The sequence below is a fragment of the Capra hircus genome, chromosome 16 (assembly GCF_001704415.2).
Source record: "Capra hircus breed San Clemente chromosome 16, ASM170441v1, whole genome shotgun sequence".
NCBI classification, from domain to species: Eukaryota; Metazoa; Chordata; class Mammalia; order Artiodactyla; family Bovidae; genus Capra; species Capra hircus.
In genome coordinates, this window is record NC_030823.1 from 41,865,186 (window position 1) to 41,891,677 (window position 26,492).

The 26,492-nt window shown below is 44.3% G+C and overlaps 1 protein-coding gene and 1 pseudogene across 2 annotated transcripts in view; one reads left to right on the top strand and one right to left on the bottom strand.

Annotated features, from left to right (window-relative positions):
- Positions 3,016 to 3,171, top strand: LOC102171535 (annotated as a pseudogene).
- UBE4B (ubiquitination factor E4B) overlaps positions 9,986 to 26,492 on the bottom strand; it is a 122,056-nt gene continuing 105,549 nt past the window's right edge. For both annotated transcript variants that reach the window (XM_005690715.3, XM_005690714.3), the window contains 6 exons: positions 26,256 to 26,400; positions 21,953 to 22,087; positions 18,881 to 19,072; positions 12,426 to 12,600; positions 11,690 to 11,836; positions 9,986 to 11,367 (listed from right to left, as the gene is read on the bottom strand). In XM_005690715.3, coding sequence (XP_005690772.1) covers positions 11,306 to 11,367; positions 11,690 to 11,836; positions 12,426 to 12,600; positions 18,881 to 19,072; positions 21,953 to 22,087; positions 26,256 to 26,400 — 856 coding nt within the window. In that variant the 3' untranslated portion in view covers positions 9,986 to 11,305. The remainder of the gene's footprint in view (positions 11,368 to 11,689; positions 11,837 to 12,425; positions 12,601 to 18,880; positions 19,073 to 21,952; positions 22,088 to 26,255; positions 26,401 to 26,492) is intronic.

A 26,492-nucleotide genomic window follows, 5' to 3' on the forward strand; every position in this document is an offset into this window, starting at 1 on the left:
CTAGACCTCTGCCATGATCTCTAGGCTCAATTATCCAGGTACCTATTTGACATAGCCACTTGGATGACTAAAGTCACCTTCAATTTAAAGTGACCAAAATGAAGCAACTGAATTTCCCCATCCACACATTCCTCTTCTTTCAGTCTTCCCCCAAGTAGCTCAGCTGGTAAAGAGTCCACCTGCAATACAGGAGACCCTGGTTCAACTCCTGGGTTGGGAAATTCCCCTGGAGAAAGGATAGATTACCCACTCCAATATTCTTGGTCTTCCCTGGTGGTTCAGATGGTAAAGAATCCACCTGCAATGTGATTCCCTGGAGGAGGGCATGGCAAATCACTCCAGTGTTCTTGCCTGAAGAATCCCCATGGACAGCGGAGCCTGGTGGGTTACAGTCCAGGGGGTCACAAAAAGTCAGACACAACTGAGTGACTAAGCACAGCTTGTAAGTAAATGGAAACTCCATCTCTCAAGTTGTTCAAGTCAAACATTTAGTGAAAGTGAAAGTCACTCAGTCATGTCTGACTCTTTGTGACCCCATGGACTATTCAGTCCATAGAATTCTCCAGGCCAGAATACTAGAGTGGGTAGCCTTACCCTTCTCCAACAGATCTTCCCAACCCAGGGATCAAACCCAGGTCTCCCACATTGCAGGCAGATTCTTTACCAGCTGAACCACAAGGGAAGCCCAACAATACTGGAGTGGGTAGCTTATTCCTTCTCCAGCAGATCTTTCTGACCCAGGAATCAAACCTGGGTGCCCTGCATTGCAGGCAGGTTCTTTACCAACTGAGCTATCAGGGAAACCCATTTAGGGCCAAATTTAATTCCCTTTTTTTCTCTCATTCTCACAGCCAAGCAATTGGCAAATCCTTTGACTCTACCTTCAAAATATTTCCAGAATCTCCACCTTCACCCCTCTGTTGCCACTGCCCTGATCTAAGCTCCCATCACTCTTTCCTGAACTGCTGCAGGAGTCTTCCACTTGGTATTTTCATTTCCGTGTTTTTAATACAGAAGCCCATCCCCACTTCAACCTTTTTTCCATAGTAGCCAAAGTGGATAACAGGAAATGGGTGCTGAGTGGTGTCACTCTTGTGCTCACACCTTCCGATAGCCGCCGCTGTCACTCAAGGTAAATGTGTAGTCTTTGCAGCAGTCTGTCATGGGAGCCACCACCTCTCCAGTCCTCTCAATTTCTCTAACCTCATCTACTACTTATAGTCTTGTTCACTTCTCTCTAGCACACTGGCCTCCTTTCTGTTCCTTAAACATATCAAGAGGAACTGTCGTAGTAGCTTCCACATTTGTTTGTTTCCACCAACTGGGCCATTCTTCCCACAGATCTTTGCAGGTCTCCATTACTTTCAAAATTTGGTGTGTGTGTGTTTTTTTTTTTTTTTTTTTGCCACAAGGCTTGTGGAATCCTAGTTCCCCAACCAGGGATCAAACTCGGGCCCCCTGCAGCGGAAGCAAGGAGTCCTAACCACTGTGTGTGTGTGTGTGGTGTGTGTGTGGGGGGGGGGGGTGTTGCATACTCGCTCATTGCACTCAGTCGTGTCTGAGTCTTTGTGACCCCTATGGACTGTAGCCCACCAGGTTCCTCTGTCCATTGGATTCTCCAGGCAAGCGTACTGGAGTGGGTTGCCATTTCCTCCTCCTTGGGGATCTTCTTGACCCAGGGGTCAAACCTGAGTCTCTTGTGTCTCCTGTATTGGCAAAGACCACTATGCCGCCTGGGGAGCCCTAACAACTGGACTGCCAGGGAATTCCCATTTTCAAGATTTTTAAATGATACTTTATCAGAGAGACCTTCCCTGACCACCTTGCAAAAGGATGTTTCATATACTGCTGGTCAGAATGTCAATGGTACATCCCTATCTATAGTAAAATTGAAATTTTATGTACTCTTTGATTATCTAATTCCATTGCTAGGAATATATCAACGTATGTTTGCACACATACAAAATGATGTATTTACAAGGTTGTTTACGGCTCCACTGCTTGAGGTAACCCAGACTGCAATCAGTCCAAGTGCTATCAGTAGATGACTTGGTAATAATGGAATATTTGTGCTGCTGGAAGAAAAAAAAAAGGATTACAAAGTATATTTAATGTGAAAAAAGTAAGAAGCAGACAGTGTAGAACTACCATTTCTGTTGAAAAAGAAAATTGGCAACAGGGGTGGGAGGGGTATTGGGAGGCTGGAAGACTGGGGTGGGAAGAAGGAGGCAATCCTTTCTTTCAATATTCTTTGGTATTTCTTGTATTTTGAACTGTTTGTTCATATTTCTTTCTTTCTTGTTTATTTTTGGCTGCTTCATGTGGCTTGCAGGATCTTAGTCCCCCAACCAGGGATTGAACCAAGGCCCTGGAAAAGGGAATGGCTACCCACTCCAGTATTCTTGTCTGGGGAATTCCGTGAACAGAGGAGCCTGGCGGGCTACAGTCAATGGGGTTGTGAAGACTTGGACACAAATGAGCAACTAACATTTTCACTTTCACTGGTTGGGGAGCTAAGTGAAAACACAGAGTCCTAATCACTGGACTGCCAAGGAAGTCCCCACGCACTATTCTTAAATGTGACATTGGAATTTCTCCCATTGAGAGATGAGGTCTGTGTTGCCTCCCCAAAACCCATGCAGGCCCGTGAAGGCAGCAGAAGTGTGTGACTTCTGAGACTGCTAGGTCATAAAAGACCAACTTTTTATCTGGTCCTCTTGGGGTGTTAGCTCTTAGAACCTGGAATGTGAAGATAAAAGTGCCAGAGAGGCCACGTGTAGGTATTCCAGCCAACAGTCCCAGCTGGGTCCCGGCCAAAAGTCAGATGTGAACAAGAAGACTTTGCAATGACCCCAGGCTCAGCCACTATGAATGCAATGGGCTGAGAGTCTCTGAGTGAGAACTGCTTTGCTGAGTCAGCACAGCCAGGACCGTTACAGATGATCATTAAATCACAGCCACTCTATTCTCTTCTCTTCTCTGTCATCCTATGTGCAGTTGAATTTGCTCCTCTCCATGTCTTCTCACATGACTTTCAGGATCAAGCGACTCTTGGCCAAGAAACAAAACCAGCATAGTCCCATTCCTTACTGGATTTGAATGAAAACTGGTAATAACATCAGGTACAACTCGAAGAGAAGGCAATGGAGAAGAACCAAGCTGGGTCTGTAAGGAGCCTCGCATGTGAAGCAGTACAAGCATATGTACCCCAGAGCTTTGAGAACAGCACTACTATCTCAATGACTGGATGTGTTTTACTGGGAAAACAATTTTTCTCTCGGTGTCAGTGTTTCTGCAGCTGCTTTGGCTTAGTAATAAATGTGTGAGAGTTTTGTTGGGAAAAAAATAACTATTTTAAGCCATTAAATCTGTTTAACACCAAGATTTAGGTCCTCAAAGTAGGTGAGATTGTACAGTGGAAGTGACAAATAGATTCAGGGATTAGATCTGATAGAGTACCTGAAGAAGTATGGATGGAGGTTCATAACACTGTACAGGAGGTGATGATTAACATCATCCCCCCAAAAAAGATATGCAAAAAGGCAAAATGGTTGTCTGAGGAGGCCTTACAAATCACTGAGAAAAGAAGAGAAGTGAAAGACAAAGGAGAAAAGGAAAGATATACCCATCTGAATGCAGAGTTCCAAATAATACCAAGGAGATATAAAGCCTTCCTCAGTGATCAAAGCAAAGAACCAGAGGAAAACAATAGAATTGGAAAAACTAGAGATCTCTTCAAGAAAATTAGAGATATCAAGGGAATATTCCATGCAAAGATGGTCACAATAAAGCACAGAAATGGTATGGACCTAACAGACACAGAAGATATTAAGAAGAGGTGGCGAGAATACACAAAACTATACAAAAGAGATCTTAATGACCCAGATAACCACAATGGTGTGATCACTCACCTAGAGCCAGACATCCTGGAGTGCAAAGTCAAGTGGGCCTTAGGAGGCATCACTAGGAACAAAGCTAGTGGAGGTGATGGAATTCCAGCTGAGCTATTTCAAATTCTAAAAGATGATGCTGTGAAAGTGCTGCACTCAATATGCCAGCAAATTTGGAGAACTTGGAAGTGGCCATAGGCTTGGAAAAGATCAGTTTTCATTCCAATCCCAAAGAAAGGCAATGCCAAAGAATGTTTAAACTACCACATGATTGTATTCATTTCACACACTAGCAAAGTAATGCTCAAAATTCTCCAAGCTAGGCTTCAACAGCACATGAACCAAGAACTTTCAGATGTTCAAGCTGGATTTAGAAAAGGCAGAGGAACCAGAGATCAAATTGCCAACATCCACTGGATCATAGAAAAAGCAAGAAAATTCCAGAAAAACATCTACTTCTGCTTCATTGACTATGCTAAAGCCTTTGACCATGTGTGTGGAAAATGCTTAAAGAGATGGGACTAACAGGACACCTTACCTGCCTCCTAAGAAATCTGTATGCAGGTCAAGAAGCAACAGTTAGCACTGGACATGGAACAATGGACCAGTTCCAAATTGGGAAAGGAGTACGTCAATGCTGTTTATTGTCACACTGCTTATTTAACTTATATGTAGAGTACATCATGCAAAATGCCAGGCTGGATGAAGCACAAGCTGGAATCAAGACTGCAGGAAGAAATATCAATAAATTCAGATATGCAGATGATACCACCCTCATGGCAGAAAGTGACGAGGAACTAAAGAGCCTCTAGATGAAGGTGAAAGAGGAACGTGAAAAAGTTGGCTTAAAACTCAACATTCAAAAAACAAAGATCATGGCATCTGATCACATCACTTCATGGCAAATAAATGGGGACACAATGGAAACAGTGACAGACTTCATTTCCTTGGGCTCCAAAATCACTGCAGATGGTGACTTCAGCCATGAGAGTAAAAGACACTTGCTACTTGGAAGAAAAGCTATGATAAACCTAGTGTTTGTTAGTTGCTCAGTCGTGTCCGACTCTTTGCTACCCTATGGACTGTAGGCTGTCAGGCTCCTCTGTCCATGGAATTCTCCAGGCAAGAATACTGGAGTGGGTTGCCATTTCCTTCTCCAGAGGATCTTCCTGACTCAGGGATCAAACCCTGGTCTCCTGCATTTTAGGCTGATTCTTTACTGTTTGAGCCACTAGGGAAGCCAGACAAACCTAGAGAGCATTTAAAAAAGCAGAGACATTACTTTACTGACAAAGGTCCATCTAGTCAAAGCTACGGTTTTTCCAGTAGTCCTGTATGGATGTAAGAGTTGGACCATAAAGAAAGTTGAGGACCAAAGAATTGATGCTTTTGAACTGTGGTGTTAGAGAAGACTCTTGAGAGTCTCTTGGATAGCAAGGAGATCAAACCAGTCAATTCTAAAGGAAATCAGTCCTAAATATTCATCAGAAGGACTGATGGTGAAGCTGAAGCTCCAATACTTTTGTCATCTGATATGAAGAGCCAGCTCATTAGAAAAGACCCTAAAGCTGGGAACAATTGAAGGCAGGAAGAAAAGGGGATGACAGAGGACGAGATGGTTGGATGGCATCACTGACTCAATGGACATGAGTTTGAGCAAGCTCCGGGAAGCCTGGCATGCTGCAGTCCATGTGGTTGCAAAGATTCAAACACAACTGAGCAACTGAACAACAATTCCGAGAGCCTTTAAGACGTGAGGTGTCCAGTGTCAGCAGTACAGAAGAGAGGCTGGAGACACAAATTTAGGGGGTCAACAGTGAGTGAGTAGCTAGTATTGAAAGCTGTGAGATTGAAGTTATTTAACCATTTAAAATGCAGGTTGAGGACTTCCCTGGTGGTGCAGTGGTTAAGACACCACACTTCCACTGCAGGGGGCACAGGTTTGATCCCCAGTGGTGGAACTGAAGTCTTGGTTGCAGCCCCCCGAATAAATTGATGAACTAAGTTGTGGACTTTTCTTAATTAAAATTTACCTTCTTTTAAAAATAAAATGAGGGGTGAGTCTAGAGTTGACCCCAAGGCCAAAGCCCCTTCTGGAATGCTAGGCTGCTTCTCCATATCTCCTTGGCCATTATGAACTTGGACCATTCTGAAGTACAACTGGCCCTCTGTATATTTGGGTTCCACGTACAGATTCAACCAATCATGATTTGAAGAATCTAGAAAGTTCCAAAAGCAAAGTTTAAATTTGTACCACGCCATCAACCATTTAGGGCTTCCCTGGTGGCTCAGATGGTAAAGAATCTGTCCGCAACGCATGAGACCCGGGTTCCATCCCTGGGTTGATAAGATCCCCTGGAGAAGGGAATGGCTACCCACATCAGTATTCTTGCCTGGAGAATCCCAAGGACAGAGAAGCCTGATGGGCTACAGTCCATGGGGTTCCAAAGAGTCGGACACAACTGAATGACTATCAACTATTTACACTGTATTTACAACTATTTACTTTACATTAGATATTGTAAGTAATTTAGAGATGATTTAAAGTACATGGGAAAATTATAAGCAAACACTACGACATTTTATATAAGAACTTGAGCATGTGCAGACTGTGGTATCTGCAGGGGTCCTGAAACCAAACCCCTAAAAATACTGACGGACCACTGTACTGCCACACAGGAGTGGTGAAGGGATCAGACCCGGAAGCCCAGATGGCCTTGATTCATACACCAGTTCCCTGACCCTTTATACAACTGTTGGTGATTTAATGAGTTAATATATATGAGGGTGGCTTGTACACAGAACATGATCATAAAACACCCATTATTTATCAACCAAGGGTGGATTCCTTCAGCCCAGTGCCAGCTGACCCAATCATCAGGTTCATACTATGGCTGTTTCCTTCAATGAAACATATACATCACCATATGTAAAATGGATAGCCAGTGAGAGTTTGATGTATGATGCAGGGTACCCAAGTCCAGTGCTCTGTGACAGCCTGGAGGGAGGCGGGAGGGGAGATAAGGATGGAGGGGACACATGTATACCTATGGCCAATTCATATTGATGTATGGCAAAAACCATCACAATACGGTAAAGGAACCATCCTCCAAATAAAACGAAAACCCCCCCCAAAACAAGCTTACCTATAGGGACTCCCCTTGTGGTTCGGTGGTTAAGAATTCACCTGCCAATGCAAGGGACACGGATTTGATCCGATCTGGGAAGATCCAATTTACTGCAGAGCAACTAAGCTCCGTGCACCAAAGACTGAGCCTCCATGTGCAATTACGGAAGCTTCCATACTCTAGAGCCCGTGCTCTGCAACAAGAGAAGCCACAGTAATCTGAAGCCTGTGAACCACTTAATGAGAGAGTAGCTCTCACTCACTCACTCTCTACTAGAGAAATTTTAGCCACTGTGGTAATGATGACCCAGTGCAGCCAAAAATCAATGAATAAATAGGGCCTATTTATCTTTCTATAGCACTTCAGTTAACAACACTGTGAAGTGTACTGTTTTACCAAACCCAAAGGTTACAAAATGTGAACAAAGTAACGTGCTTGGCTACTTTTTCCAAAAGATGATTCTATCAACTCCTCCTTTTAGAAACCCACAGGAGTGAGTCACAAAAGGAGTAAGAAGTTATTTTAATCTTTTTCTTTAGGATCATGTCTCTTCTGCTCATCTGATTCTCAAGTCCTCCTTCCTATTTGGCCTGCTTCCTTGTAAGGCAAGACCTACTGATACTTTTAAAATATTTTGTAGTTTAATATCTATAATGAACAGAATGCAGGCAATCCCAAGTTTCTATAAAATAGCAACCCTTACACTAAAGACAGAAATCTCAAACATCTTCCTTCTAGAGACAGTAGAGGCAGGAGACATGCTGTATCTAATAGAAGCCCCCTGAAACCTCCGAATTCTGAATTTTCAAAATGATGAATACATCTGAATGGGTAAAGCAGCATTGTATTACATTCATGGGAAGGAGTGGGGCACGCAAGTAACACGACAGAACCTGCACCTCTCAGGAGTTTATCATCTGGATGGGGAGAAGACAATCAGCACACATTCATGAGATAGAGAAATAAAACTGACACAGATGTCAATATGCATCATAGTTGTTTAGGCATAAGCGTATACAAACTTGGTTAAAAAATATAAACAGAATCATCTATATGGTGGGATTATGTGTGGTTTTGGCTTTCTTTTATATATGTTGTCTGAAATTGTTAATGTGAATCTATTTTTTAGAAAAAGTCGATTTGGTCCAAAAGTGGTAGAATCGTGGCTGCAAGGACTGGTTGTCCAGCGGTTAAGACTCCACGCTTCCATTGCCGGGGCGTGGGTTAAACCCTTGGTCAGGGAACTAAGATCCCCCATGCTCCACAGGGCATGGCCAAAATAAAAGAAGTGATGAACTTTAACAACCAAAGGAAGATGAAACCTAACCCCAAAGTAAGGAAAACACAGAAGGGGATGATTTATGCTGCAAACCCCAGCAAAGCTTAAGAAATGTGAGCACTATTATTGAAGAAGTTCTACCAACTGGCATACAAAAAGTTAACCCAGATTCTCAGTCCACTCTATTAATACAGATAGATAAATAGCATTATGTGTTTGAGGAAATCCTGTAACATAAAAAAGATTAAACAAAGGCCAAAGGGAGAATTCCCTGGTGATGCGGTGGCTAAGACTGTACCCTCCCAAAGCAGGAGGTCCGGGTTCGATCCCTGCTCAGAGAACTAGATCTCACATGCTGCAACTAAGACCTGGCACAGCCAAATAAATATTAAAAAACAAACAAAAAACAGAAAAACAAAAGCCAAAGGAACTTGGAAGAGAAACTACACAGTAATACAAAATTCCAAAAGCCACCACTAATATCATCAGAGGGATATGAGAAGCCATTTCACAAGATAGAACTGTTGTTGTTGTAAGGACATTGTTGTTGTTCAGTCACTCACTCATGTCCGAATCTTTGTGACCCTATGGACTGTAGCACACCAGGCTTCCCTGTCCTTCACTAACTCCCAGTTTGCTCAAATTCATGTTCATTCAGTTGGTTATGACATCCAACCATCTCGTCCTCTGTCACTTCCTTCTCCTCCTGCCTTTAATCTTTCCCAACATTAGGGTCTTTTCTAATGAGTCGGCTCCTCACATCAAGTAGCCGAAGTACTGGAGCTTCAGCTTCAGCACCAGTCCTTCCAGTGAATATTCTGGGTTGATTTCCTTTAGGATTGACTGGTTTGATCTTCATATTGTCCAAGGAACTCTCATGAATCTTCTTCAGTACAGTTCAAAAGCATCAATTCTTTGGCATTCAGCCTTCTTTATGATCCAACTCTCACATCATACATGACTACTGGAAAAACCACACCTTTGATTATACAGACCTTTGTTGGCAAAGTTATGTCTCTGCTTTTAAATACACTGTCTAGGTTTGTCATAGCTGTCCAAGGATAGATGAACAGGATAACATTAAAAGTGGCAGTGGGCGGGGGAGGCGGGGGGTGCGGGCGGCAAGGACTTTGGAGCCAGGACAACTGCTCTTCTCCTAACTGAACAGGTGACATTTGGCAAATGACCTAACCCCTCCACACCCCTCACTTTGATCTGCTGGAAAAAAACAAAGATGAGAGTATCATCTTAGAAAATGAAACCATCAACATATAGGCTTTGGCAGAGCTCGGCACACAGCAAATTTTGCAGAAACGTGTTCTCTTATTTCACAAGCTGTTAGGCAAAGTTTTATCAACTGTAGTGCCTAAGATAATGTTCATGAGATGGTTAGCACAGGAGAAAAATTTTAAAGGTCAGTGAAAAGATATTTGCAATAGAGTAACCACCTGAGAACCAAAGAGACTGAACATTGCAAAGTCAACCTGCTCGAACAACCCGCTTGAACAAGCAAACAGTGACACGAGAACCAACTGGAGCCCCAAGACTGACGCACAGGAGAGGTTTCTTTTAAAAATAGCAACTGGCTCTGGTAAAGATCATGCACCACATGTGAACACATTTGGCTCTTGCTCTTCACCGACCCCTTTGTTTTCCACAAAAAGAAGAGACTCAAAGAAGACTCCTTCTGAATGTGTATCACCATTTATTGTAGTTTGCGTTAGGAATTGAACAGAGGACATTGTCTGTGGAGTGGCAGGGGGAGAAAAAGGAAAAGGAAAAGAAAGTATGTTTTGTAGAATTCATTTTTTTCAAAACACTTTATGGTTTCAAAATTCTCTTTTACCCCAAAGGAAATTCAAGAATTCAAGTATGGTAAGTGGGGAGCAGTAATACAAAAAGTCTTTTATGTTTATGTGCGTGTGTGTGTGGGTGTGTGTGTCTGTGTGTGTGTGTTTTACAAGCAGACATACTTCTACTTTTCTCGCACCCTTTTTTGCTTTGGTAAGGCCAAGCCCCATAGGACACATCCATACAAACAACCCTGCCTTGAACTCAGAGACTCAAGGGTTGAGGAATTTATTTACCCTCATAGAATAACTGTAGAGATTTAGAAATGTCACAGAGCATTAAAAGAAAAACCCAACACCCCAACACCCAAACCATAAGACATGAAATCCTGATACACTTAAATGCTTCCTCTGCTGCAGCTGTTCCTCAGATTCCTGATAGTGGGCTTACTACAAGGACCAGAGCAATAAGATACTCTTCATTTTGTTTAGAATAATTAGAAAAAAAAAAATTAAGGGACATTTCAAAAGAAAAAAAAAATAAAAACTAAAATTCAAATTCTGAAAATATCTTGCCTCTTTTATTAATCATGTCATCTAACACCAATTAAAAAAACAAATACGTGAATATGATATAAAAATACGATCCCGGGATTAACACTTGTTGCAGGCACAGTTATCTCACAGAATATATGTTTGGAGGGCCAAGGAAAGGAGTTTATTTTTGTTTTTGCTTCACTTAAAAAAAAAAAATCCACAGCAGTGCAAGTAGGATCAGGAAGAGGGTAGGAGAGGGGAGATTCTTTAGCAGCAAAATGTCCAAGGTTCTCTAATCACAATCAAAATCAACGGATACTGGATTTAGTTGGGGGGGGGGGGGGGAGATGAAAGGGATGCTGCCCAGACCCATTCGTCATCAATCACTAAAAGACTTCTGCTGCAAAAGCCCCAAACTGTGACATATGAAGGACGTGCTCTACTACACAAGCAATCATCAAGTGTGTCCTTCAAGCTTCTGACCACGTTTGTCACTTAAATATATGTACAGGAACTGGGCTCCTCCTCTTGTTCACGTCCTTTCAGGTCTCCACTGTTTGGTCGCTCTGGGTGGGCTCATGGTGTATTTTGCCTCCAATGTTCGAACAGCATGTGCACCATCGCTCCGGTTTGTCTCGCTGGCCCTGGCTGTTTCCAGCAGAAGGTGGGCAGGCAGGTGGTTTAGTGATCACTGTTCTGTTTCTCTCTCATCCAGGCGTGAATCTGTTCTTTCAGTTCTGGCACTGAGAAAAGAAAAGGAAAGAATTAATGCCCTGGATGGGCTTTTCTTGAGAGATGATGCCTGCAGTTCAGGATAAAGAAAGGGCATTTATACCCTCATGGAACTGAAGACTGACGAAGAGGACATGAACAGTAAAGACTGGAATTCTATAGTGAAAAAGAGAAAAGACTGTTTTGTGTCTTTTCCATTACAAAGTGTCAGAAACCATGGAGTGTTTGGATTTGCTAAATTTCCCCCTTTTGGTTACTCTCTGATACAGGATTTTTGGCCCCACTGCTCAGGACAGGTGTAGGCATTGTGGTTCAAGCTCTGCCCTCTTCTACCTGGTTCCAGCATGCTCTCTGTCAGCGTCTGTCGGTTGAAGGGGTCCGTGGGGGAGTTCAGCAAGTGCCGCAGGATAATGGAGCGGTCCATGATGGTGCCAGAGGGCAGTCGCACGGGGTCAGTCATCAGGGTGTCCATTAGAGGGTCTACAGAGACAAAGCAAAGCAAATTCTAATCAAACAATAGCACCTAAAACTGAAAAAGAATACAAAACAAAGTCCCTCCTATAAAGAATACAAAACAAAGTCCCTCCTACCAGTGAAAAATAGAGCAGCAACCAAATGGCCCAGACCAGGCCCCCAAGTTTAGAAGGAAATCAGCATTAGATAAAAGCACATACTTGGCCTTTTGCAGAGGGGAAAGTACCCTTTTGTCAGCTACTGGGAGGAAAGATTAGAGAAAAAAAGACAGTAAGACAGACACAGCAGCAAGCAGCAAAGGTGGCAGGCTAGAATCAACCCTTCCTCCTTGTACTCCTCACAATTCTTGGAACATACGAATCCCTGCCTGCAAAGGCAAGGCTGACCTTAGAATTTCCAGGGCTGTTATCTGGTTTGAAATAAGGCTAAGGATTTTTTCCCCCTGTCATTTATAATATGAACTAAAATTAGGCAACGGTAATTTCAATTTCAGACCAAAAGTCTCAAAAGGCAAGGAGAGCACAGAACATCTTCTAGTGTTATAGGTTTCACGTTCAATCAAAGAATCTGGTATAAGAAAAGTGGCTCCACTCACCTCTGAATTCGTCTGGGGCATCACTGTAGTCAATTTCTGCGCGTGCATTCTTAGCCACAATCTCCTCTACTTTCTCGGCCAGAAGCTTGAACTTCTCTATCGCTATGGTGGATTTGATTCCCGCCTTCCGCATTTTTGAAATAACTTCTTCAAACAACTCTTTACTGTAGGATCTCTGCAAACGAGGAAAGACAACGTGAGATGTAAATATAAATGGAAAAAAGAAACCTGCAGAAAATATCCAAAGTAGGCTCTGTTTTCTAAAAAAGCCCTAAAATTATAAGCATATATAAATATACTTTGACATGGCTATAAATACATAAAGACTGGGCTAATCCAAACCAAACTGTACAAGGTCATTACTTCTGGAAGGGGCTTTAGGACTGAGGCAAATCAGAGGAACTAAAAAAAATTTAATTACTTTTACAGCAAACATGCATTTCTCTTAAAATTTTAATATTAAAAAGAAAAGGAAATCTAGTCTAGTTCAGTCGCCGTAAGGCACTCAGATGGTAAAGAATCCGCCTGCAATGTGGGAGACCTCGGCTTGATCCCTGGGCTGGGAAGATCCCCTGGAGGAAGGCATGGCAACCCACTCCAGTGTTCTTGCCTGAAGAATGCCCATGGACAGAGGAGCCTGGCGGGCTACAGTTCATGAGTCGCAAAGAGCTGGACATGACTGAAGGACTATGCACAGCACACAGAGACCCAATACCCTGCAAGGGGAGGTAGATAGTTCAGTTCTTTTCCCTAAAGGTAAACATGGTGAAAACAACCCAAACAGAGATCATAATCAACAGGAGCTTTCTCCCATTCTTTGATGGTTCTTTAAGATCTTTTAGTTTAACGCTATTAAATGTCAGAGGCTCTGCGGATGGGAGCAGACAGGGATTATGCCTGTGAGAGTGGGAGGGATGACCTGCAGGGCAAGCCCCACCACAGATCCAGGTGACCCTGGGCTTCAAACCTGGCTTCACCATCTACCCACTGTGTGGTTTTAGGCAGGGCTCTAATTCTCCTTAGCCGCAGTCTCTTTGGGTGTAAAATGCTGGTAGTAACATCTACCCTACAGGTGCCTAATTTATATCAATCACTGCCATTTCAAAAGAGCAAAGTATATCATATTTGGCTTTTAGGCAAAAACACTGGCCATGTGCGACTTTAGTGATACAAAGACAGGCGGGGAATGATTAAATCAGTGACCTGTGATTTCTAAATGAGGATTCACAAGAAAATACATCTGCGGGATGAATTCATCTTAGTACTTGCGTTTTCTCAGAATGCTGGATTCAAAGCCCTCAGTCTTCCTTCTATCCTTTTTTAAACTTCAGTTTCTAAATAAGTGCACATGCTCACTTTCTCTCTCCATACACACCGATGTCCCTTATTCAATCCATGTGGGAAAAGATCAAAGGACCAAGTGTTTTTCTTTTTGCCTGGGCCTAGCAATAATAGTGGGAGAAGACAGTGGCACCCTACTCCAGTACTCTTGCCTGGAAAATCCCATGGACAGAGGAGCCTGGTAGGCTGCAGTCCATGGGGTCGCTAAGAGTCGGACATGACTGAGCGACTTCACTTTCACTTTTCACTTTCATGCACTGGAGAAGGAAATGGCAATCCATTCCAGTGTTCTTGCCTGGAGAATCCCAGGGACAGGGGAGCCTGGTGGGCTGCCGTCTATGGGGTCGCATAGAATTGGACACGACTGAAGCGACTTAGCAGTAGCAACAGCAATAATAGTTATAGTTTTCTGAAACTAAATTACTACTTTGAAGGTGAAAGTGAAGTCGCTCAGTCGTGTCCGACTCTTTGCGACCCCGTGGACTGTAACCTACTAGGCTTCTCCGTCCACGGGATTCTCCAGGCAAGAATACTGGAGTGGATTGCCATTTCCTTCTCCAAGGGATCTTCCTGACCCAGGGATCGAACCCAGGTCTCCCGCATTGGAGGCAGACGCTTTAACCTCTGAGCCACCAGCTTTAGTTCAACAGATACTTTATTTGGTATCTACTTACTATGAGCCAGGTAAGCCACCATCCCCATCCCCTAGGGCTTCCTTGATAGCTCAATTAGTAAAGAATCTGCCTGCAATGCGGGAGACTGCAGTTTGATTTCTGGGTTGGGAGGATCTGCTGGAGAAGGGAACAGCTACCCACTCCAGTATTGTGGCGTGGAGAACTCCATGGACTATACAGTCCATGGGGTCGCAAACAGTCAAACATGACTGAGTGATTTTTCACGTCACAGGGAAATCAACGGCCAGAAGTTCACAGTCAAATGCTGAAAGGGCAAAAATGCACAGGGTGGCTGCTGCTGTCCACACTACTGTGATGATTCACCTTGAGTGCCTCAGTCCATCTGGTGTTCTTGAAAACATCACCCACTCTATTTCTCGAAAGAAATTTTGGATTTTCCTGGCAGTACAGTGATTAAACATTCTGTGCTCCCAATGTAGGGGATATGGGTGTAATCCCTGGTCGGGGAACTATGATCCCACATGCCACGCGGCACCCTCCCAAAAAAGATGATTGAGTTTTTAACTGACTGACTTGTGCCTGCAGTTGAGTCAACTTCTAAGCTATAGCAGTGGATAAACATTATCAGAAATCAAAGGGCACTTAAGATAAGGGGATATGGCATTCAGTGTCAAAGAGCAGCAGCATCAATTAATCAAACAAATATAGATTACTGAGCTGCTGCTTCAAGTTCAGCGTGGATGAGATGGAGAGGAAGCAAAGATGTTGTCCTTGACCTCAAGGATCGTACAGAATGAATACAAAATTAGATATAAAAATATCTGTAAGTTATGTATCTGATGTAGGTCTAGTATCCAGAAAGTATTAAAGAACTCACGCAGGATATATAAAGAACAAAATAGGAAAGATCCAATTTCAAAAATGGATAAAGGGGAATTTCCTGGTGGTCAAGTGTTTAGGACTCCATGCTTTCACTACCCAGGGCCTGGGTTCAATCCCTGATTGATGAACTAAGATCTCACAAGCCACTTGGTGCAGCTAAGGAGGAAAAAAAAAAAAATGGATGAAGGACTTGAATATAGAGTTCTCCAAAAAAGATACACAAATGGCCAGGAAGCACTTGTCATTAGGGAAATGCAAATCAAAACTACATTGAAATAGCACTTCACTCCCACTAGGGTGTCTATTAAAAACAAAACAAAACAAAAAAACACCAGAAAATAGCAAGTGTTGGTGAGGATGTGGAGAAATTAGAACGCTCGTACACTACTCGTGGGCTTGTGGGACTGTTAAACACAGAATTACCATATGACTCAGAAATTCTACTCCTAAGTATATCCCAAAGAATTGAAAATAGGCATTCACACAAATACTCTGTCTGACTGCTTTGCAGCCCCATGAACTGTAGCCCACCAGGCTCCTTTGTCCATGGAATTCTCCAGGCCAGAACACCGGAGTGGGTAGACATTTCCTTCTTCGGGGGATCTTCCCGACCAAGGGATCAAACCCTGGTCTCCTATATTGTAGGCCAATTCTTCACTGTCTGAGCCACCAGGAGACATGGGTTCAATCTCTGGGCCAGCAGGATCCCTTAGCCACAGGGCAACTAAGCCCCATGTGTCGCAACCACCGAGCCTGCGCTCAATAGACCATGTGCTGCAACACGTGAAGTCCACGTGTCACTATGCTCCGCAGCAACAGGAGCCACTGAAATGAGAAGCCTGCGTACTGCAACGGGAGAGTAGCCCCTGCTCTCCACAACTAGCGAAAAGCCCGTGTGTGGCAGTGAAGACACCTCAAAGCCAAAAATAAATAAATGTTAAAAAAAAAAAGGAACCAGGTACTGATACATGTATGACACAGACGAACCTTGAAAACATGCTACATGAAGCCAGACACAAAAAGTTACATACATTGTATCATTCCACTTATATGAAATATCCAGAATAGGCAAATAGACAAATATAAAAATAGGTGAAATAAAGACAGAAAGCAGTTTAGTGGTTGCTAGGGGCTGGGGTGAGATGGGATGGTGGCTACTGAATGGATACAAGACTTCCTTGCGGGAGTGATAGAATGTTCTTTAACTAGAGAGGGGAGGGTTGTCCAACACTGTGAATATAATAAATGCCACTGGATTGTACACTTCAACATGGTTCATTTTGTGTTATGCGACTTTCACCTCAATTAAAAAAAGGTGCATGGGAGAAGTGAGATTTCAGGTGGGCTCTTCACGGTCATTATTTTTTCATGAAGCAGTGTTAACAGACACTGCTCCAGGAGCGTCGGATTGCTATCCGTCTGTCCGGAAAGCACAGGGAGATGCAGCCCCGGACACGGCTCCCAAGTCAGGCTAGGACCTCTCTTCTAGGCTCTCCAGACTCTGGGCACAGCTGCCCCCGCTTCCTCCACCCTGGCCAGGGGCGCTCTGCTCAGACGTGAGTGTAAAGCTCAGGGCTCCTTGCACTGGTGTCTCCTGTCACCTGTCCTGGGCACCTGTCTTCCACCCGCTCTCAAGTGTGGAAGGCTCTCTGCTTCTTTTCTGGCTCGGCAGCCACTTTCTTCTTCCTTTTGTCTTCCCAGGAAAATAAGACACACCAGACGGAAGCAGAGCAAATCAACAGCACTGCCCCCAAAGGAGATAACAAAGTGCTACCACCTCCCTGGAGCCTTCCCGTCTTCCATCCTTCTGCCCCTCCCTGCCACTCAGACTCTCTTCCAAAACAATCCAGTTGGCAGGTCATTGGCTTACAGCCAACATAAATGGAAAGTGTCCAAAAATCAAGACAAACATCATACTGTACAACGCAGCAAAAAACCCATTTAAAAAGCGTTCTTCTCTCCATGGTGTCACCAGCACTTGTGTGGTTGCTTCAAGGGTCTGGAAGAACAGGGCTACTGAGACATTCAAGCAGACCTGAGTGCCACCACCGGCCACCACCACAATCCACAGGTGTTACCAGGGAGTGTGGATGGTTTACTGGTCAACCAGGAAGGCAGTAGGAGGCACCCCTTTGGTTTTCACTGTCTCACGGGGTATGATGCATTCATCCACACTGCGAACTTTGTGTTAAATTAATTTCTTGTGTTGTGGCGGCCACAGTAAAACCTACCAGGAGAAGAGGGAGCAGGCTAATGACGCTTTGGAGTCCCTGACTGTAAGAGTGGCAGAGTCCCTGGGGAATTCTCACACCTGACCTCTGGCTGGGCTGTGAGGCCCCGTTCTAGTCGGCCTGCTGCCCAAGGCAGATGCCCTGAGCTCACATGGTGAGCGTTTCCATTTCCTGTCCCTCCTAAGACTACCATTTATCTTCCATTTCTTAATATATGCAGTATTATACAGTCGCAGACGGGAGAATCATTTTAGCATCTCCTCAAAATAACTGCAAACACCTAACCTGTTCCTTTACCACTACTTTTTTTTGGAAAAATTGCTTTAGACATATGTATTTTTTTTCCATTGCAGGGATGTAGGAGATGCAGGATCGATCCCTGGTTAGGGAACTAAGATCCCACATGCCATGCAGGGCAGCCAGTAAATAAATAAACAAACAACAACAACAAACCTTCTGGAATTCCTAGTGACAGTTACCCTGAGAGGTGAGTAATATCTGGAAAAACAATGTGAACAAAGATGGAAAGATGGAAACGAACACGGACGTTGGGGCATTTTAAGCAGAGAGCAGAGAAGTTGAGGACAGGGACTCAGGGCAGACACTGGGGAGGAGCCCTGTCTCTGCCCCACGCTAACCGTGTGGCTCCCTAACCTCTGTGTGCCTCCGAGGGCACGAGGAATCCAAGGGAACCTGTATCGCAGGATTTTGTGAGTCACAAGTGAAAACATGAAAGGTGGTTAAACCCTGACATGTGGTTAATAACCATTAGTTACTAAGGTGCTGAAGGTGCTGCAGGACAGAGGGATGTGGAGCGAGAAGCCCTGTAGGGGATTCTGAAAAATTAAAAATCAAGGCTGGACTGGGGTTGCTGGGACTAAATTGGAAGCTGTGGAAATGAAAACCACAAAATGGATGTGATCACCAAGGCCCAAGGAATAAGGGAGGGAAGGATGTAAAAACAACAAACAAGGTCTGAAACCTAGAACCACAGAATTAACAGCAGCACTGAAGCTAAAGAGACTCCCTGAGAAAACAGGGTTTCTTTTGAGCTTAAGAGATTTGTCAAGCAAGGCGCTTAACATGACGGGTTACAAACTCAACTGGAAACGGATCTGAGAGCCAAATCCGCTCTTTATGTCCAAAGCAAAATAACCCGTTCATCTCCATTTACACCAGACAAGTTTCCCTTGCCGCTGTGGCTGTTATTTGTTTACATCCTAAAAACTTTCAAAGCTACATTTTGCTAAGTGTCCCCTTCCTTGATTTCCAGTGGGGAAAATCCAGAAACAGAGGGATGTGCACGGAGTCTGCCAGGACATCCACAAGGAAGCAAACTCAAGTCGCCCGCCCCTCAGGCACCGACCTGGTCGTCAGCGATGGCTTTCGCGAACCGGGCACAGTCCAGCTGCAAGTAAATATCGGTCAGTTGGTCCAACAGCTTCTTTGGTTCAAAGCCATATTTCTCGGGGTTTTCAACTTTCAGATCACGGCACTTCGGGCCACAGAGTTGCTGAAGATTGAAGTTCAGCATCGCGGCCAATCGGGGTCCAAGTTCCTAGGGAATCACAGGATAATGGGACAAGTCAAGCTGTCAAGTCAAATAAGGAGGACCAAACACTCCCCTTTCAGCGACTTCAGGGCCAGGAATTGGCAGGATAGACATTCAAAGAATCCCTTACCTGTGCTACATCATATAAGCTGAAGAAGGACATTCCATTCAGCCTTCTCTTTACTCTCCATTTCTAAGCCAACAATTCTAATGCTTAATAGAATGCTGCAGCCTGATGAAATATTTATAAATACCAAAAAAAGCAACCTTTTCTTTAAATTCATGTTTTTGATTATAAAAACAACAATCACTTCGAATTTGCTGAGAAACAAGTCACAAAAGTTTGAGTCTGCTCTTTCAGCCATCATTTTAGGTATTATCTTTTTATAAATTTCCAATGTTCCTGGCAGTTTAGACAATATGCACCATTCTCATTTATCAGATGCAAAGAGCAGAGAAATATAAAAGAGAAGATAAAATCTGTCTTGAATAGTTTTAAAATCAAGCTGGTGAAACAAAACAAATGAAACAACTAGAAGATAAGTATGAAGTAACCTGCTATAACCCCACTAGATGACACAGTACTACTACAAGTGGGCATACACTGCTTTAAGGAAACACGAGAGGGGAAAATCTCACTTCGAGAGTATTAAACAGTGGCCATGAGTCTTGAAGGCTTCTCTTTAAGGAACAAGGTTTTCATTAAATTTAATGACGGTATCTATACAAATTCAACTTAAACTTGGCTTTTAAAGGACCCACTCTTGCACAAAGTAAAGTACTCTGTATTTTTTGTTTGATAAATATATATTCTTTAATCTACTACTCTTTACTGAAGTATGATGGAATGTCATCCCTTGGGTTAAGATGAATATATCCATGCTATTATTCTACAAACACTATCATTTTTGATCCACAATTTCCAAATATTTTATGTCTTGATGCTACTGCTAAGTCGCTTCAGTCATGTCCGACTGTGTGTGACCCCATAGACGGCAGCCCACCAGGCTCCCCCATCCCTAGGATTCTCCAGACAAGAACACTGGAGTGGGCTGCCATTTCCTTCTCCAATGCATGAAAGTGAAAAGGGAAAGTGAAGTTGCTCAGTCATGTCCGACTCTTAGTGATCCCATGGACTGCAGCCTGCCAGGCTCCTCCGTCCATGGGATTTTCCAGGCAAGAGTACTGGAGTGGGGTGCCATAACTTTCAAATTATTAAAAAAAATTTTAATTGGAGGATAATTGCTTTACAATGCTGTCAGTTTCTGCTGTACAACATGAATCAGCTATACATATATCCCTTCCTCTTGCGCCTCCTTCCCCCACCGTATTCTATATTTAATTATTAACAAACTGTGAGATAAAAGAGTGATTAAGAATAGAATATAACTGGTCATTTTTCTTTCTGAAGAGGGAGAGTTTTGTGTTAACCAGCCAAGACTAGCCAAGAAGGTGAAAAGGGTATAGCAAAGGAAAAAGAAAGATGATGGCAGGCAGAGGCAAAGACTGGGGGCAGAGACCATGACCTCTGTGTGCGGACAGCTCCGACCAGTGAGCAAATCTTGAAAAAAATTAATTTTAATTGACATGAAAATATTAGACTTAGCTTTCAATAATTTCCTTTAAAAATGAAGAATTTAGAGTTAACAGAAGGCTTTATGATAATTTAGTCTCAAATGATATCTTTAAATATTTCTTTTTATTTATTTATCTGTCTGGCTGTGTGGGGTCTTAGCTGTGGCACAAGGGATCTTCGATATTTGTTGAGGCATGTGAACTCTTAGTTCGGGCATGGGGGATCCAGTTCCCTGACCGGTCTCTCTGCATCAGGAGCTCGGAATCTTGGCCACCAGACCACTGGGGAAGTCCCTCGAATAATTTTTACAGTTTCCGACCCTCTGAACAATCACATGGCCTTGCCTTTGGAGCACCTGAACATAAAATACAACATGACTTAGAGCAGGGACTGGCAAATTCCGGGCTGTAAGACAAATCTGGCCTGATGCCTCAGCTGAGGCAGTCATTGGAACACAGCAACAGCAGAGTTAGTAGCTGAGACAGACTGTGTGGCCCACAACATATAAACTATTCACTGTCTGGCCTTTACAGAAAAAGTTTATAGAAACTTCATTTGCAAGGCTTTAAGGGAAGCAAGTGTCTGAAGTACCTTGTCTAAATGAGTTGCCATGTTCTTATGCTTTTAATGATGCACTGTTGGCTTCATGTTCTGCTGCGCCTGTGCTGACATCTATTTATGAAAAGACATGAAATGGAAAGGGGACAGGGGAGGGGGCCCATCTCGTGAGCTGCACCCAGGCCAGAGTGTGGTGATAATCCTGAAGGTAAGAGTAAACAGGGAGGGGACTTTCCTGAGGTCCAGTGGCTGAGGCTGTGTTTCCATGCCAGGGGGCATGGGTTTGATCCCTGGGGAACTAAGATCCCACATGCTGTGCTGTGCATCCAACTTTGACTTCTTGAATGTAACAAAGCTACACTGAAGAGAACCAAAGATCTTACACACTGTCAATTATTTCTACTTAATAAACTCTAATTTCCAATTGATGTCACTTTATACTTTTCTTATAAATAAAACACAGGAACCAATAATGATAAAAATATGTCACAGCTTCAACATTAATAATCCAATGTGCTGTCTCAGCAGAAAGTGAATTAGAAGTGACCGCCTGCAGACTTCAGTGTATCAACAGAGTGCTGGGCGTTTCAATCAGCATAACTGGGAACAAACTCAGTGACAGAATCTAACTGATCTGTGACTGTGATGCTAAACACCCAGAATTTCAATGATGATTATATTTAGTTCTAAGTTGATAGGCTCTGAATGTTGAATCCAACAGACAAAACAAATACCCCGAAGGTTCTACTCACGGGTCTCAGGAATGGCTTCTGGACCTGCTTGGTGAGGATATGGAACATGTCCACCGTCTCCGTCGCCAGGGCAAGATAGGAGCGTGAAACGCGCTCGTCCTGAGCGAGCTGGGACTGGCGAGCCTGCTGCTGATCCTGGGCAACAGTGAACAGATGCCAGACACGTCTCAGTACTAGTCACCAGCTCACCAAGCTCCAAGTGCAAGGGAAAAATACAGTCAGCTCATTACTAGGGAAGTGTGCTACACAGCCAACAGACTTGGGGAATCATAGAACCACCTGTATGGCAAATGTTCCAGATTACTGACGTTTATTCCTTTTGCCATCAGACATTCTTAGGACTTTGAAGAAGGTGACCCTGGCACATGATTTAATGCACACAGACTCAGTTTTCTCAATGACAAAAAGAAGTCACCATCAACCTCTATGCAGGATGAAATAAGTGATGATGTACTTGATACACACTGGGGCCTAATAAAGGACATGCATTGTCCTTAATAACAACCTTTACTTAGTCACCATTATTTTGAAAACATGAGATCTGTTATGCTCTGACACTGAAGTCTGTAGGTTTTGCCATGACACCAAGGGCCTGGAGATGGCTAAGCTTTTGAACCATGTCTTTCCACACCGGTCAGGCTGTCAACCTTTACAGCTGTCAGCGTGCTTGCCTCAGGCTCCATCCTCCTCCTCCTCCTCTGACAAGAGGCTGGAACATGAGATAACAAGGTGGATTTGACTCATGGGTAAAGTAAGATGGAGCAGAGAAGGCTCTGCAAGGAATAAAACATAGCAATATCAGGATGGGTTTATATTCTTACAGTTGCTCAGAGGCCAGCTCACTTTGTGTTGGGGGAGGGAAAATAGCTGCAAGAGCTGATGGAGCCACACCCGTACACCCTGGGAAAGTGCCTGCAGGAGAACCTGCATCAGTGTTGCATGACCTGCCCAGGGCCCTCTGGACAGGACCGAAAAGGTGAAGCAGGGGGATTGGACGAACAGCAAAGTGAGAACCACCTCAGTGTGTGTCTGGCTCTCTTGCTCATTTATCAATCACAGGCCAGGCCTCTGTTAGGGGATGGAGCACAGAATATGACCAAGAAGGCTCCCTACCTCATGGAGTTTAGATTCCAGTTAGAGAGACAAGCAATAAACAGACACTCGCCCAAACAGATGCCTAACATGTCCGATAATGATTAAGAAAAATAAAGCAGGATAGCAAGGAGGAAGAATGTGCTGGGGTCAGGGTGCTACTCTGGAAAAGGTAGTCAGGGAAGGCCTCTCTGAGGAGGTGACATTTAAGAAGGTAGCTAAAGGAAATGAGTCAGCAAAAATCCAGGGTAAAAGCACTCCAGGTGGAGGTGCAAAGGCCCTGCTGGTTGGGGGAGAAGCAAGGAGGCAGGCGTAGCCTGGGAAGAGGAGTGAAGGGACAAGGGTAGGGCCGATAGTGCATGCCCAGGAAGAACTTGGGAAGCCTGGAAGGGCTTTGAGCGGAGCAGCAATGCGAAGTTGACCGAGGGCGTCCCCGGTCGTCCAGTGGTGGAGACTCTGCACTTAAATCCAGGAGGCACAGGTCTGGTTCCTGGTCGGGGAACTAAGATTTACACACGCCGCGAGGCACGGCTGAAGGGGAAAAAAAAGAAGCCAACTGAGATTTTAACACCATCCTTCTGGAGTGGGCATCAGCAAGGGTGAGGGCTGAGAGGCCACAGGGGAGTCTTCTCCAGGTAAGAGACGGTAGTGGTCTAGAGGAAGAGGAAAGAGGTCAGACAATGAATATATTTTGAGATAGAGCCTAGTGGCATTTGCTGAGACAGCAAGAGGAATCAAAGAAGATTCCACAGGTGCTGAGCCAGAGCACTGAGTAGAATGCAGTCCTCATTTTCTGAGACAGGGCAGAGAAGATCCAGAAGACAACTTCTGGACACAAGTGGAGATCCTATTAGAACCCCGGGCAGAGGCAAATCAACAGCTCGTTACATAAGCCTGAATCAACTTATATAAGCCTGAATCAAGAGTGAGCCGAGCTTGGGAGGCACATTTCGGAGTCTTTAGAATACAGACAGTTAAAGCCTTGGAATAGATGAGATCGGCCTGTAGCTGTTTTCAATTAGGGGCATCAGGTACTGTGTGGGAGTATTTCCGGTTGCCTGATAACTGGAAGTAGGAGAGACACATCACTGGCATTAAATGGGCATGAGCTGGAGATGCCCTGCAGCATCCGGGACAGTCTCTCCTGACAAAGAATTACTCTTACGTCAAAACTCCAACCAGCACCCTCACCGAGAAACACACGACCTAGGGAAAGTCGTGTGTGGAAAGAGAAGAGAAGACAATTGAGGTCTGAGCACTGGGGAGGAGCAGGCAGGGAGAGGGGAGGCAGGAAGTGATTTCAAAGCCAAGTAGAACTGATTTCTGAAATAGCATTCGTCAGGGATTATTTATGCCCTTTCCCCATCCATTAACACAGGAAAAAATCAATAGTGTGTGCTCAGTTGCCTCATAAACAAAAGCTCTTATGATAAGCACTGGCCTTGGACAAGACAATGTGCTGCAGAGCCACATCCCAACATCGACAGCGTAAGCTGGTCCAGCAATGGCATCATGAGCGACACCAAGTGGGCATCACAGGAGCGGAGAGAAAGGTGAGACTTTGCCGCTCCCCTAATGAGGAGCCCACTATGAGGGAGTATTTGGACAAGACCTCTTTCAAAGGATGGGTAAGAGTTTAATACCTAACAGCAGAAAGTACAGCATTTTGGACAGGAGTGTCTCAAGGCAAATAAAACCAGGGAAGCTGCACATCCTGAGCGCATTCTCCGGGCTGGTCCTGAACCAGTCCTTGCCATCCACCATCTCTCCTCACAGTTTTCCTTAAGGCAGGCACCACCTCTGACTTACGGGCCAGGAAACAGAGACGATGAACTCAATGAGTGGCAGTGCCAGTGGTCAAACCCACGTCCCCTGGATTCCAAAGCTGGGGCTCTTTCAACTAGAGCTCATCAGCCTCCCTGGCACATTCAGCAAGGACTGGGGGACCGGGCCAGATTGGAGTCGAAGGACTGGTAAGCTTCGGAGGATGGCTTAGAGCCACCTGGGGCTGTGGAGGCTCAGGCGCAGGGCTGACTGCAGCCTGTGTGAAACAGAGAGCAGAGGAGGAGGGTTTTGGAGGCCCCAGAGCAAGACAGTTTAAGGTGTGTTTAAAAATGAATATGAGAGTGATGAGAAGGACAAAGTATATCTAGAGGGTGAAAAAAGACGACAACCGCTGCATTATCTCACGAATACAATTAGAGGGGCTTGAGGAGCATGTTGGCATGGACTCCAGACAAATCCAGAAATCATGAACTCTGGGTGAAGCCCCCCAAAAGGGTGAAGTCTGTAGTTGAAGCACTTTGGCTAGAGTAAGACATAGAATTTTTATCAAAGCTGTGAGAATACTTGGAATGAAAACCTTCCTTAATGTGCTTCAACACTTGACGTTTGAGGACAGAGGGGCATGGTGGACTGTAGTCACAGGGACGCAGAGTCGGAAACGATAGAGCGACTGAACCACCACAAGACAGTGCTGTCTCCACGTCTTCAGAACCTCACTAGCTTTTTCATTTTGAGAATGCTACTTATAGTCAAGAAAAAGTAGCTCTCCCTACTTTCTGGAAAGCAGTTCTGATTCTGAATCTAACAAGACCAGGAGCAGAACTAGCCAATATATGAGGCAACCGATAGCTGTCAAGGGCCTAGTAACTGACCAGAGAACCACCTAAACGACTGCAATAAATGTCAGGAGACGGTAGTAGGCGGCCGCCAGCACAGCAAGCATTTCTCATGGAACCTGGCAAGACAAGCCTCTTTTCTATTTATAACTGAACGTAAAAAAAGCAAGATCTATTGAAAGGAAAAACACTCTATCAGAGTCCTTCAGGGTTGTTCACACAGTTGTCTACAGAAGATCAAATCAAATTCTTTTCTAGCAGACAGAATTCTAGAGATTTATTCCCTAGTTACTTTCCTAAATATTCATCAACATATTCAAACAACAAAAGCTCTTCTCCCTAAAAAGCCCTTTACAGTTAAAAAGGCAGAGGAAGTTTCCAGGACACATTCTGAAAGACTTCTTGGCTCATTGTCTGGATTTAAGTCATGTCTTAAGGTCTCTCCCACTCAAAACCCATGCTCGAATTTCCCAAAAGCCCACAGGAGGGAGATAGCAAGTGCTGGCCAGCCGGCTGCATGTAAGCCTTGAGACCCGCAGAGGCAGCCGTCTGCGCGGGGCTCCACCTGGGCCCCTGCACCGTGTCCTCACCCGGGGCAGCTGGTCCCACTGTTCTTTGTTCTTCATCTCCTCCTGCACTTCGTGGATCCGCTTCAGAGACTCCAGACTCTCATCGAGCAAGAACGTTGTGTCGTTTATCAGCATGTTTATATAGCGGACAAACTGCTTCCCAGAACTGAAAAGCAATTACACGGGACACAGTCACACATTTACTGGCAGCGAATGTGGTGGCAGGTCCCAGAGAAAAATGGCCTCCACCCAAGTGCT